The following is a 12,035-nucleotide window of genomic DNA, read 5'->3' on the forward strand; positions in this document are numbered from 1 at the left end:
TCACAGTCACAAATAGTAGCCCTGATTTAAAATGGTGCTGAGCAATTAAATTTTTCTGAGCTTTCTAAATCAGCCCTCAGAATCCACCTTCTTAAAAGAAAGTCCTGGAAAATTCATAGAATCACAGAATGGTTTGGGTTGGAAGGGACCTCAAATATCATCTAGTTCCGATGCTCCTGCCACGGGCAGGGACACCCTCCACTAGACCAGGTTGCCCAAAGCCCCATCCAACCTGGCCTTGAACACTTCCAGGGATGGGGCAGCCACAGCTTCTCTGGGCAACCTGTTCCAGTGCCTCACCACCCTCACAGGGAAGAATTTCTTCCCAATATCTAATTAAATCAATCTTTCCCATTTTTCATACAAATGTATTTTTCACCTCAATTTACTTCTACTATGAAAACAATAGTTAATGTGATTACATGTAAATCAAAAGCATAAAAACATTAAGACAACAGTTTAAGTACAATAACTTAGAAAAGATGTTTCTGCATTAAATTACTATTCTGTTAATTACCCAATAAAACTCACACTTTAAAAAAAAATTGAAAAATATCTATTTACCTTTCAGCACTCTGCAAAAATATAAGGGAAAACAAAAATATATCCTTTTAGAAGGAATCACTTTGCATATGGTTTGACAAAGTGCAATGGATCTGGAATTTGTTTATCAGATATATGTGTTTACTTCATACTGAAATTTGGCTTAGTACTGGTAAGACACATTATCTGATCTAATAATACTTACTGATTGATACTTACTAACTAGTGAAAGGACCACAACAGCAAAATCAAATATGTTCCAGCCACTGGTGAAGAAGTAATGTCTTAGCGCTAGTATTTTTATGACACATTCCCCAGTAAATACCGCCACAAAAAAATAGTTGATTTTATTAAGAATATCCTTGATGCCGTTTTGGCTATTTTCTGCCATCATAATGACCATATTTAGACAGATGAAAGTCACAACAGTAATGTCAAATGCTTTGTGTGATACTATATCAAACAGTAATCCTTGGAACATGTTCTGTGGAGAGAACAAGAACAACTACTTAATGGTACTTCTAAGATCCAGGCTACATTCAAATACTCATCAGTAATTTGTGCTGCCGAGAAAGAGAATTTAAGTGAATATAAATTTAAGAATAAGCTACTAGAAGTATTTTTAGGTGATTTCTTTAGACCTTCAAAGAAAACACTCAGTACTTGGGTCTTTTCAGGTATCATGCAACTATATTTCCTTAGGAAAAAACTATACAGCAGGAAAACATTCAGAGTACATTGTGATTGCTCTTTTAATACAAATACTTACTGAAGCAGACTTAGTAGGACAAACAATTCTAATTAAAATGTCACAAGCAAGAAAAACTCTGAATAGTTACTATGTGAAGCCAGGCCTGGAATTAAATTTAAGAAACTGTAAGAAATAAAGCATAACATTATTTAAAAGTAAATAACAGCTGTGGGGCATGTACTACTCACTATTCATTCTCACCTGCAATAATCCAATCTAGTTGCAGAAACAATATTGTGTGACTTATGTAACCAATATCTTGAATAGCAAATACTTAATATGAACCATTATAAATAGGTTGTACATTTGAATAGGTGATAAATAGGCTGTAAATTTCCTTAAATTAATGCAGTCTTTCTTTGTGGGTATTAGATGGAATTAAGAAAAAGAGAGTAAAATGTAAGTATTATATTGAATGAGGAAGATGATGGGCTCTAACACAAAGTGTCTTTCCAGATGTCTGGCTACTGAGTTTAAATACTATCATAGTTTAAATTTCTATCATATTCTACTTAAGATGGTCTCACCAATGGTCTTGGGATGGGTTTTTGAGGTTTCTTGGATCCAAGTTTTTTTAGGGCATTATAGTACTTTTTCTGTTCCTCAGTCAAAAACAGATCTTTTCCACCTAAGTAAAGGGAAAGAATACTGTTGTTCAGCTGAAGTTTTAGCAGTCAACTAAATAAACACCAGCAAGTTTATGTAAAAAAAAGTCAGTTACAGCTGTTGTGAGTAGAATCTAAGAAAACACAGAGACAAAATATGTCTTCACCATTTCTCCTTTCCCCCTTGTTCTTTGACAAGATGTACTGCAAAAAGCTGATCAGGGTTTGATCATGAAAGTCTAGCCTAGACAGTGTTCCTGAGTCAGTTTCCTCAACTGTGAGAGCCTTTCAGAAGTTTTACAAATGTTTTTCGTATTTTTAAAGTTACATAAGACTCATCAACAAGTAAAACACTTTCCATTTTTATTTTTGGGAAAGGCAGGAACAGAAGTATATTGCTGGGTTAGCAAATAAATGGAGGATTATGAATAAGCACTTTGGGACCGCGTTCTATGGTGGTTTCGTGATAATGAACTTGTGGTGCTCATCTTATTACCATCTAAACCACCTGTATTACTTAGCAGTCACTTTGAACTGAGTATTCAGGAGAAGCCACTCATCATGAAAGCGTAGAATGATTAGCATTTTGTAGAACAAACATGTAACAATGTTCAGTAAGGTATCTGCACTTTGGATCACTCTTCAATCCCTACATATCCTTTCTCTGTTAAAATGCAGAGGGCAGAAGAATTTCTTGTGGGCCTTATTGCTATGTATCTCTACCAAGGGCAGTAATTCTTTGACACTTGGTGTATAAGTCAGCCTGTGGAAGTAATAAATGGCTTCTGAAGAGATCTTGTCTTCCAAATGTGAACTTTGAAACTGTAAACCTCTTCTTGGACTCTGCTTTTGTGGTATTTTTTTTTAATGAGCAAGATGCTTATTTGTTTTAAGACTTCCAAGTGAATTAATTAACTCAATTTCCCTTGATATTCTGGAAACTTTAAGCCCCTAAAAGAATGAAGGAGAGGACTCAATTGATAAATAAGCTTGGCACAAAGAAGCTGAAGTATTCCAGGGAAGGTTGACTGTTGCTTTTCTTTGGTTGTTGCATTTTCCATTCTAAGACTTTCCTTTCCATTTCTTACTGAATAAAAAGAACAGGGAATCTAACAGCTATGAGGAGAAGAGTGGAAGCAGTCAGGGCTTCATGGGCTTTAAGAAGCCTTTCAATTTCTAGATGGCCTCTTCCTGGGGCCACAGCTTGGATCTCAATGCAGAAATTTTTAAAAACCCCAGTAAATTACTCTATACAGTTACTTTATTGATGACAGGATTTTTTAAATGTAGCTCGTTCTAGAAGAAGTTCTGATTAACAAGAGCTTTTCAAATTTCTTTACCAGGAAAGCAGTGGTTGATTCTCCTACGAGCAGTAGTGTTTCTTGATTATCCTTATCACATTTGTTAGGTATTTACTCTCAGCAAAAAGGATTATTCTGTTCTCCAAAGTAAATCTTCAAAGCAGAATAAAAGAATTCCACTCTCCTGTAGCAAAGTCTACATAACTTTTTTGGGCTTGTTTTTTCTAAAACTACCCAATCCTCCTTGTCCTCCCACTTAGAACAAATTAAGGACTTGGTATGAAAATAAAATTTACAGGTAAATTACTCAAAGCTTTGAGGAAAAGGGGACTCCTATTTTCAAAACTTGGTATCTTATTTCAAATTTCTCCAGTCAAATAGTTATCTGAAAATGTTACACATCTAGCTGTCAAACTAGCATTCAGTTGATCAAATTGGGATTACAAGAGACCCTGAATTAGCTAATGCAGTACTTATCTTTTTCCTTTGTTGGTTAAAATTGCTGATAACCACTCCAATGAAAAGGTTCAGCATGAAGAAAGATCCAAAAATAATGAAAATCACAAAATACATATACATGGCTAAGAATGCTTCAAACTGTGGCTGTTCATCTATCTGTTAAAAAAAAAATCAAACCAGAAAAATAAAAATCAGATAATCACAGCTGTATCATTTCCAATATATAATGACAAATCTTTTTATTGTCAGGAGAGATAAATTATTTCTACTCATTTAAACCTTTATTTAGATGTACAAGTAGAACAACTGTCTTTTTCTATTCTGTTACTGTTTTTAAAGTTAATTACAAAGCTATGTAGTCAAATCCATCTCTAGCAAATTCTTAAGTAATATGTAAACAGTTCCAATTAGAAGTGATACTGTGAATGCCTAGATTAGAAAAACAGCTCAGGCTAAACGTAATGGTCAACTGCCATCCCCTGGAATGCTATCCCAGACAAGAAGCAGTTTTAAAAAGCCAGCTCACTACAATCAATCAGCCCTACAAGGAATGATCTTTTTAATTCACAGCTATTTCACTACATTCAAGAGTACAGCACTTGAATAAGGAAAATGCAAATTAAATTAAACATAGAAAAGTTGAAACACACTGTACTAGTGAGAGAATGAGAAACAGCACATGGAAATGGGGAAGAAATAGTAAGTGTGTCAAATAGAGGGAAGAAAACCTCCAGAAATAACTGTTAAGGATGCATATCATTTTAATGCTATTGCACACATTTAAAAAAGAAGGAAATTTGCTTCAAAGACACAGTCCCTCCAAGACCTTCTGAACTCTGTTCCCAAACCAGACTTGTCCAAAACTTGCAATATCCTTCCTTCTGAATTCTAGATATAGTAGCTTTTTGTTTGGTGTCAGTCTATTTTGAACAGTTTTCTGTTGTCTAAATTCCAGACATTTGGTACTCCAAAGATTATTGTTTCATTGTGTAGTTTGAAGCATTCATATGCTTGTATTTCTGACTTGATATTGCAAACAAAGCTGAAAAATTAATTGTATGAATAGAAAAGGATAGGAAGAAAGACAAAAGAACTAAAATTTCATTTTAGTGATGTACCTTACGTGAATCCACTGCTGCGTACATAATATCCATCCAACCTTTAAAAGTTGCCTGAAAAAAAGCATTATTAAGGTTATTCTCACTGAAACTGAAAAAAAAAAAAAAAAAAAAGTAGTTAAAGCTAATATAAATATATTAAGACTTGTAGAAAAGTGAGCTAAAAAATGTGCATAACTTCCAAAGATCTGTTTGAAAGTATAATTCACTGGAGTCTAGTAAAGAGAAAAAAAAATATATTTCCTGAAAAGAAAAAAAAAATGACATGAATCCTATGAAAAGTGTTTTAATGTTAAATTGAATCTTTTGTAAATTCTTTGCTTTTTGAAAAAGCAGTAAAAGTTTCAGCTTAACTAGCAAATATACCCTGAAAGAATAAAAACCATTTCTAAGAAGATAGCAGATGATTCCCTCCCGCACTTTTTAGCAACTCTACGGAATCACAGAACACTCTGGAGGATACAGGGCAAAAAACAACATCTAGAAAAGACACAGGGATAACAGCCACTTTTAAAAACGCCTTTCTCTCCTTTGTTGTGGCATTAGGAAGATCAATAAAGTAGCATCCCAATACTTCATGACTTATACAATAAAAGAAAATATATCATCCATTCTGAACTAACTTTTACTAAAGAAAATGAGAATAACTTTAAATCCAGTAACATGCAGACTATTTCAGGCTTAGTATGCTAAGCAAAATTAAAATAAAATTGAAAAGCCGTGAAACAGAGTGCTTGATTTTAACACAAGGTTGCATATGCTAAAGTGTTCTTTAGGAGGAACTGAGCAGCTTATAGATAAGAAAAATATGGAAGCTAAAAAAATCCCCAATTTCAGTGAGATAAACAGAAGCGTAGTGGTGACCCATGGCTGAGCTGCTCAATACACTTCTTGAAGAAAACAAAACTGAGCATGTTTTTATAGAACTTACCACTTGGAGAAGAGCCAAGTATCCCATCGCAACATTATCAAAGTTTACATCATTATTTGTCCATGTTCCACCAGAGGAAGTGCAATTATATTTGTTATCAATTTGACTGATATTTCCTTTCTTGAGTACACATTTTGAAAATTTTTTTCCAAGTAATTTTACTCCTGCAATGTTAAATAGGAGCCAGAAGACAACACAGACGAGCAAAACGTTCAAGATTGAGGGGATAGCTCCCAAGAGTGCATTCACTACAACCTTAAAAAAATAACATTAATTAATTAAAAAAATAAAATTAAAGAATTATTCACATTCAGTAGAACACCCTCCCAGAAAAGCACTTGTTTTATCTTCTTCTGTACCTATTGCAGATTCTCACCTATATAAAAAACTAGTAGATGACAAATTTAAAGCCAGTCTTCAGCCCAACTTCAAACTTGTCTTAACATGTAATTCTGTGGTATCTATCCTGCCTTTTCGAGGAAGGAAGTAAAACAGATGGCAACCAGAATTATCCTTGGGTAAAAAAAATACATAAAATAAGATTATGAGTCTATAGTAGCTATGGGATCTAAAAATCAGGTAAAGGGGAATGGGTTGTATGATCTGCCTTTACTACAATATCATCAATAACCCTCTCTTTTATCTTGGAGGGGTTTTGTGAGAGAACAGCAGCTTGCTCTCCGTTACAAAATGAACCTCACCCAATAACCACTGGCAACTGACTGCACACAGTACATAAAGTAGAGAAGTTTGGCTTCCAGAAGACCAAGTTGTTTTGGTCAGCACTCTTCCTTCATTTAGGCTTGCTTGAGGACAAGGTGAATGCAAACCCATGATGAGCAGTAAGCCTCTTCCTGAAATGGTACCCGTGAAAAAGGGATTCCAGCTTTTGGTGTCTGTGCTGGTGACATCAAGGGACCCGACACAAGCAGTGATAAGGACTCGTATTCACAAATCCAGTGCATTGATGCTGACAGGCAGGACCACTCTTGTTGCCGGGGGAATTTGAGGATTATAATCTATTTCTTTTCACCATTTTTCACCACTCCATCATGGGCCATAGTGAAAATCTCTCTGGGAATGTTTCATTGCTATCATTATGAGAAAATTCTGAGCCTTTTATCCAGGCCTTGGATAATATCTGTATACTAGAAACACACAAAATAAAGCACGTTGGAAGGGACCTCTGAAGATCAGCTGTTCCAACATAGACCAAGTTTCTCAGTGTTTTGTCCAGTCAAGTTGTGAAGTTTTCCAAGAGTGGAGATTAAACAACCACTCTGGACAATCTATTGCAATGCTATATACCCACACCGTCATCTTTTTTCCAGGGTATTTAATTGGAACATCCCTCACAGCTGACTCATTCTCTCTCGTTTTGCCACTGTGGGCCTACTAGAAAACATTAGTTCCATTTCTTGCATAAGCAGGTCAGCCAATTTTCTGCCTAGCTTACAGTTCACCTATCCAAACCAGATATAATGAATATCTGAGACCACAGATGGCTCTTCCCTCCCTTAGCTATCCCACCATATGAGACAATTAGGTTTGAGAGAGAAAAATTGCCCTTTGTAAATTCACACTAGCTATTTCTAACTGATTCCTTCTTGTCCTTCATGGCTTCCAGCAGGATTTACTCCATCCCGGGGCCTGCAGTTAGTGTCTCATCACGTTCTATGATCTAACACAGGTCAGATGATTTGCATTATACAATTTTTTACTTCTCCCCACTGACTTTAAAGATTCCAGATACTTCGCTCAGAGCAGCTTTTAAAATTGAGTTAGAAGAATCCCCTCTCCGATTAAGAAAATCTCACCCTATTTAAGTTTGAAAGGACTGTTATATTTCAGATCCACCCTGGAGAATCTGAAATGTGGGACATGAGCCTGTCTAGATAAACTGTCAAGATGAGTTGATATAAGCACAGCAGTCTAAATAAGGGGAAATATGAAAAGGAGTTACAAAAAGGGAATACTTTCCACTGAAGCAATATTTTTCCAGGTCTCAATTTCTTGCTTCAGGCAATGAGAATAAATTAAGGATGGACTGTGGTCACTACATTGCTTATGCCATGAAGATTGAGAAGCTACAACTTGTACAGTACAGGTTTCTTCCTCATATTACTGTAATAACTATATATAGCTTCTTTTCTATTGACAAGTAATCAAAAATAGTTGATTTTTTTTTCAAGAATATTCTTTTTTGTTTTTCCCAGAAGAATTTGCCAGACACATTGGATGAAATTTTTCCATTTCAAAGATAAACCAAAGAAAGGGTTTCAGAAAAGTGTAAGTAAGTCTAAAAGAATTCTTGTTTAGTTTGTTCTGCAAATTGCACTGAAACTGGAAACATGGAAAAATGTTCCAGTGTTCACGTTAATATATGTAATCATTCCTTGTGGTAGCACATTATAATTCAATTTCCTTATTTCATCTGTATTTATAAATTTCTATGAAATTGTTAGGTATTATTTCAAAATAACAAGCATAGGATGTAAGTAGGCAATCTGAACCATCTTAATGCCATCAAGTCCCAAAATAGAGATTCAAGTTGTAATTTTCACAAAACCTTCAAATTACAAAATAAGCACACAACCCCCAGTATACTTACCTTTATCCCTTCAAATCTTGACAAAGCTCGTAGAGGCCTCAATGCCCTAAGAGTTCTGAGAGATTTCAGGGCACTCCCAGAGGAACAAGGTGATGTGTCTTTAGAAACAGTATCTATTCCCCAGGAAACGAATGACAGCTGTGTTCATTGAATTGAAATGGAGATTATTAAATAGTATAGAAAAATCTATTTTATTTGTGTCACTAGACAATCATAGGCTGAATGTTACAGTATCTTTGACCAGCAAGTCAAATGCAGAAAACACATATTCAAAGTTATTGTAATATAATTTTACTTCACTCTTTCCTAATATTTTTCAAATAATAGGATTCTTTCATTCTAATTTTAAACACGTTTTTTTTTTTAAAAAAAGCAGTTCATATATTTTAGAGTGCTAATGTAACAACCAAATTGGTAATTATGATAATTTCATACACTACAAGACCAGAAAGGATTATTTAAATAAATTATTTCCATTTTATGCATAGCTATTCTCAGAAGTGTATACAGTAATTCCTTTTCATAACTTAAGATGTTGATGGGAAACAAAAATTATTTTTAAAAATGTATCCAGTCTTCATTTTAGATTTTTCTAAGATAGAAAATGAACTGAAAACAGTAGAAAATTGTTTCAATAATTAAAGTGGTTTTTTCACTCTTCATGATTTACCTCTTCCTTCCTATTTGAATTTGTGGTCTCATTGTCTAGCCATTGGATATTTTCATGCTTTTCCTCTGTTTTGGACAGCACTGCTATTAATATTACAGAACTGTAATTGCTAAAGTCATGCTATATATTCTTTGTAAATAGTCATAATATTAGATTTTCCTTTTGAAATTTCCTAGTACTTCACAACTTTCAATGCTCACTATTCAGAGGTTATGAAACAGCTACTTTGATGTTTCTGGAAGTCAGCTGTTCAGATGTTCTTATTTTAAAATATTTAACTTCAGTATCTTCCCAGTGTATTGCTGAAAAGCAAAATGTGTTCATTTTTATATGGCAGGATTATATTCTTTAAATTTGTCTGAATTCAGAATAATTGAACACTGCACCTCCTCCATCTCACTATTGATGATTTGGACAGAGCTCTGAGCAACCTGATCTAGTTGAAGATGTCCCTGCTCATTGCAGGGGGGGCTGGACTAGATGACCTTTAAAGGGCCCTTCCAACTCAAACTCTTCTATGATGCAATGATTTTACTATTTCTCTTTATAGCTATATAAAGAATTGCTAGGATTTCTTTGGTTGTAAAGTAAAAGACATTTTCCCATTTCTTTAACTCTGGTAAATGATTTTTCCAACAATACTTTTAAACTTGCTTTAACTTCTCAATTTCTTCTCCTTTAAGGAAGCAATTTTACTTTTTTCTGTTTCTAAATGGCAGAGCTGTGAACAGCTTCTTATTTTTGTATTGTCTTAATTTATTTATTTTAGTTTTATTTCTGATCGCTAATTGCACTCTTTTGCTATACTCAAAAATGTTTTTTATAACCAACATGGTCCTCCATGACAGCGAAAGTTAATAGAATTTTCTTAAGGAACTTCTGATTATTACCTATAATTTCCATTTAAATTTCTCCTACAGTCTCTTTTGATTGCAATTTTTTTCAGCTTTTGGAAACTGTCTTTTACACTTGTGTTTATTCACAATCAGATTTTACATGTAGTTCTCTATATAGAAAATATCAAAATTCAAAATATAAGACAAGCTGAATGTAATACTTACACATACAATGATGAAGTCAAGCCAACACCAGGCATTTGTGAAATAACTGTGCAAACCATAAGCTACCCATTTTAGAAGCATCTCCATTAAAAAGATGTAGGTAAATATTTTATCAGCATACTCGAGGAGCATTTTCACATTTTTTCTCTCCTGCAGGTGAATATCTTCAAATGCCTGGAATTTCAGAATTCAGTTTTAAAACAGTTTTATAAAAATTACTTTTAAATTGCACAAGAACACACAGTTTGGCTGTGTATTTCATATTAAATTACAGGCAACAACCACTTAGTTTTATAGTTACAAGTAAAAACCCAAATTGTAACATAAGTACAGTTTCATTTTCAGGTTGGTTGAAAAATCCCATACTTTCAGTTGTTTATGCTCAACGCTTCTTCAAAAAGTATCTGATGAGGGTTAATTGTGGCTACCAAAAATCTTGGCTTCCCAAGTTAGTGGGTGTTGGTCTAAAATTCTTCATAATAAAGTTTGAATGAAACATGTTAATCACTGTCTTTCAGACCTAGACCTTCCTTAGTCAGCTGACAGAGTTGTAACTGAGATATGAAAAACCATGACAAACACCTTAACTGGAACTGTTCGTTTCTGGAGTTTCACATTTTTTTCACCTAAATCCTGACATTACTTTAATGTATGGGCTTTTAATGAGGGCTTAGGAAAATGTTTTATTGATTGCTGTAGTTTACATCATTGCTCACTTGTGTTTAATATATTTGCTGCCTTGCTAATTTATTTTAAGTTTTTGATAAATCTATTCCCAATTCCTTTTAACATCTGCATTATTTCCTCACCAAGCCTCTGGCAACGTCTTTATTCTTCCTTTCATTGATTTCTCCCCTACCTTATAGCTCCATCTCCACTTCATTTCTCTTTTGCTGCCAACATTTCTAATGATCTATCCATCCACTTTCACCACCACTATTTGCCCCTTACAAATCCATGCCTATCATTACTTTTACTCAAATTTTTTCTTATTTATGTAGATATATCAGAAGCCACCCTGTACCACATCCTTTCCCACACCCTACAATTCCTAGATACAAATTACTCAATCTCCTCTTGTCTCCTTCTCTTTCACACTCTGTCTCAAGAGCTCACTATGTCTCTAAGAGTACATCAGAGCATTTTACAACTTCCCTTTCTCTTATCCTCATTCAAATCTATGTCTCCTTCTCTGACATTGCCTCTGCAGCTGCTAACTTTCTGTCTTATTTCTTGCCATGAGACGAGTAAAAAAGCTGAAATGCTAATCCCAGTCTAAAAGATCACTGATAAGGGGGATCAGGAGCATAACCAGCTGTTTAGATCGAGACCTGAAACAATAAACTCATGTAAAATCGTTGCTGTGTTTCCATTTTATATTCCCACTGAAAAAACACAGGGTAGAGATGCTCCTATGTACAGTTACCAACAATCTGGTAAAACTTATGCACTCCTGCTCTGCAGTGTAAGAAAACAGTAATACTGCTTCTGGAGCTAAGTGGTTTTTGAAGCAGTGGTCATTCAACTGTGCTACAATTAGGAGAAATGTGTACAGAGCAGAGCTGTCACTGCACCCACAGGACAAGTAATTTGACTGTGGGTAACTGAGAACTCCCAGCATTCATGTACATACACCTATTTACCATTTCCTACCTTTTTTTTCTGAGCGTTTGATAATTAGCATTGCCTTTTTTACTGTTTAACCTTGGCTACCTTGATTTCCATCCATTAGTCAAATCACCCGTTCATTAGCAGTGACGATGCTCTTTCAAACTTCTAATTACTAACTCTTCCTCTGCCCTGAGCACCCACCATGTACTTTTCTATGATCACCATCTCATTTAATTTACTTTCAAGCCATGGACATGCCTGATGGTATGGTATCCCTTCATTCCGGCTGATTCAGGAAATTCCCTATCAGCAAACAACTTTATGAACAAACAGAAAATGGACAAGTCCCTTTTTGCAAGAGGACAACGGTATCC

The 12,035-nt window shown here is 34.7% G+C and overlaps 1 protein-coding gene across 1 annotated transcript in view; it reads right to left on the reverse strand.

Moving 5' to 3' along the window:
• Nucleotides 1-12,035, reverse strand: part of LOC104632753 (sodium channel protein type 5 subunit alpha-like) — a 43,258-nt gene that overhangs the window by 2,034 nt on the left and 29,189 nt on the right. The window contains exons 18-24 of the mRNA XM_075746740.1: nucleotides 9,986-10,224; nucleotides 8,320-8,392; nucleotides 5,709-5,963; nucleotides 4,778-4,831; nucleotides 3,674-3,815; nucleotides 1,822-1,922; nucleotides 763-1,027 (exon numbers count right to left, since the gene is read on the reverse strand). Coding sequence (XP_075602855.1) covers nucleotides 763-1,027; nucleotides 1,822-1,922; nucleotides 3,674-3,815; nucleotides 4,778-4,831; nucleotides 5,709-5,963; nucleotides 8,320-8,392; nucleotides 9,986-10,224 — 1,129 coding nt within the window. The remainder of the gene's footprint in view (nucleotides 1-762; nucleotides 1,028-1,821; nucleotides 1,923-3,673; nucleotides 3,816-4,777; nucleotides 4,832-5,708; nucleotides 5,964-8,319; nucleotides 8,393-9,985; nucleotides 10,225-12,035) is intronic.

Source organism: Balearica regulorum, chromosome 2 (assembly GCF_011004875.1).
Source record: "Balearica regulorum gibbericeps isolate bBalReg1 chromosome 2, bBalReg1.pri, whole genome shotgun sequence".
NCBI lineage: Eukaryota > Metazoa > Chordata > Aves > Gruiformes > Gruidae > Balearica > Balearica regulorum.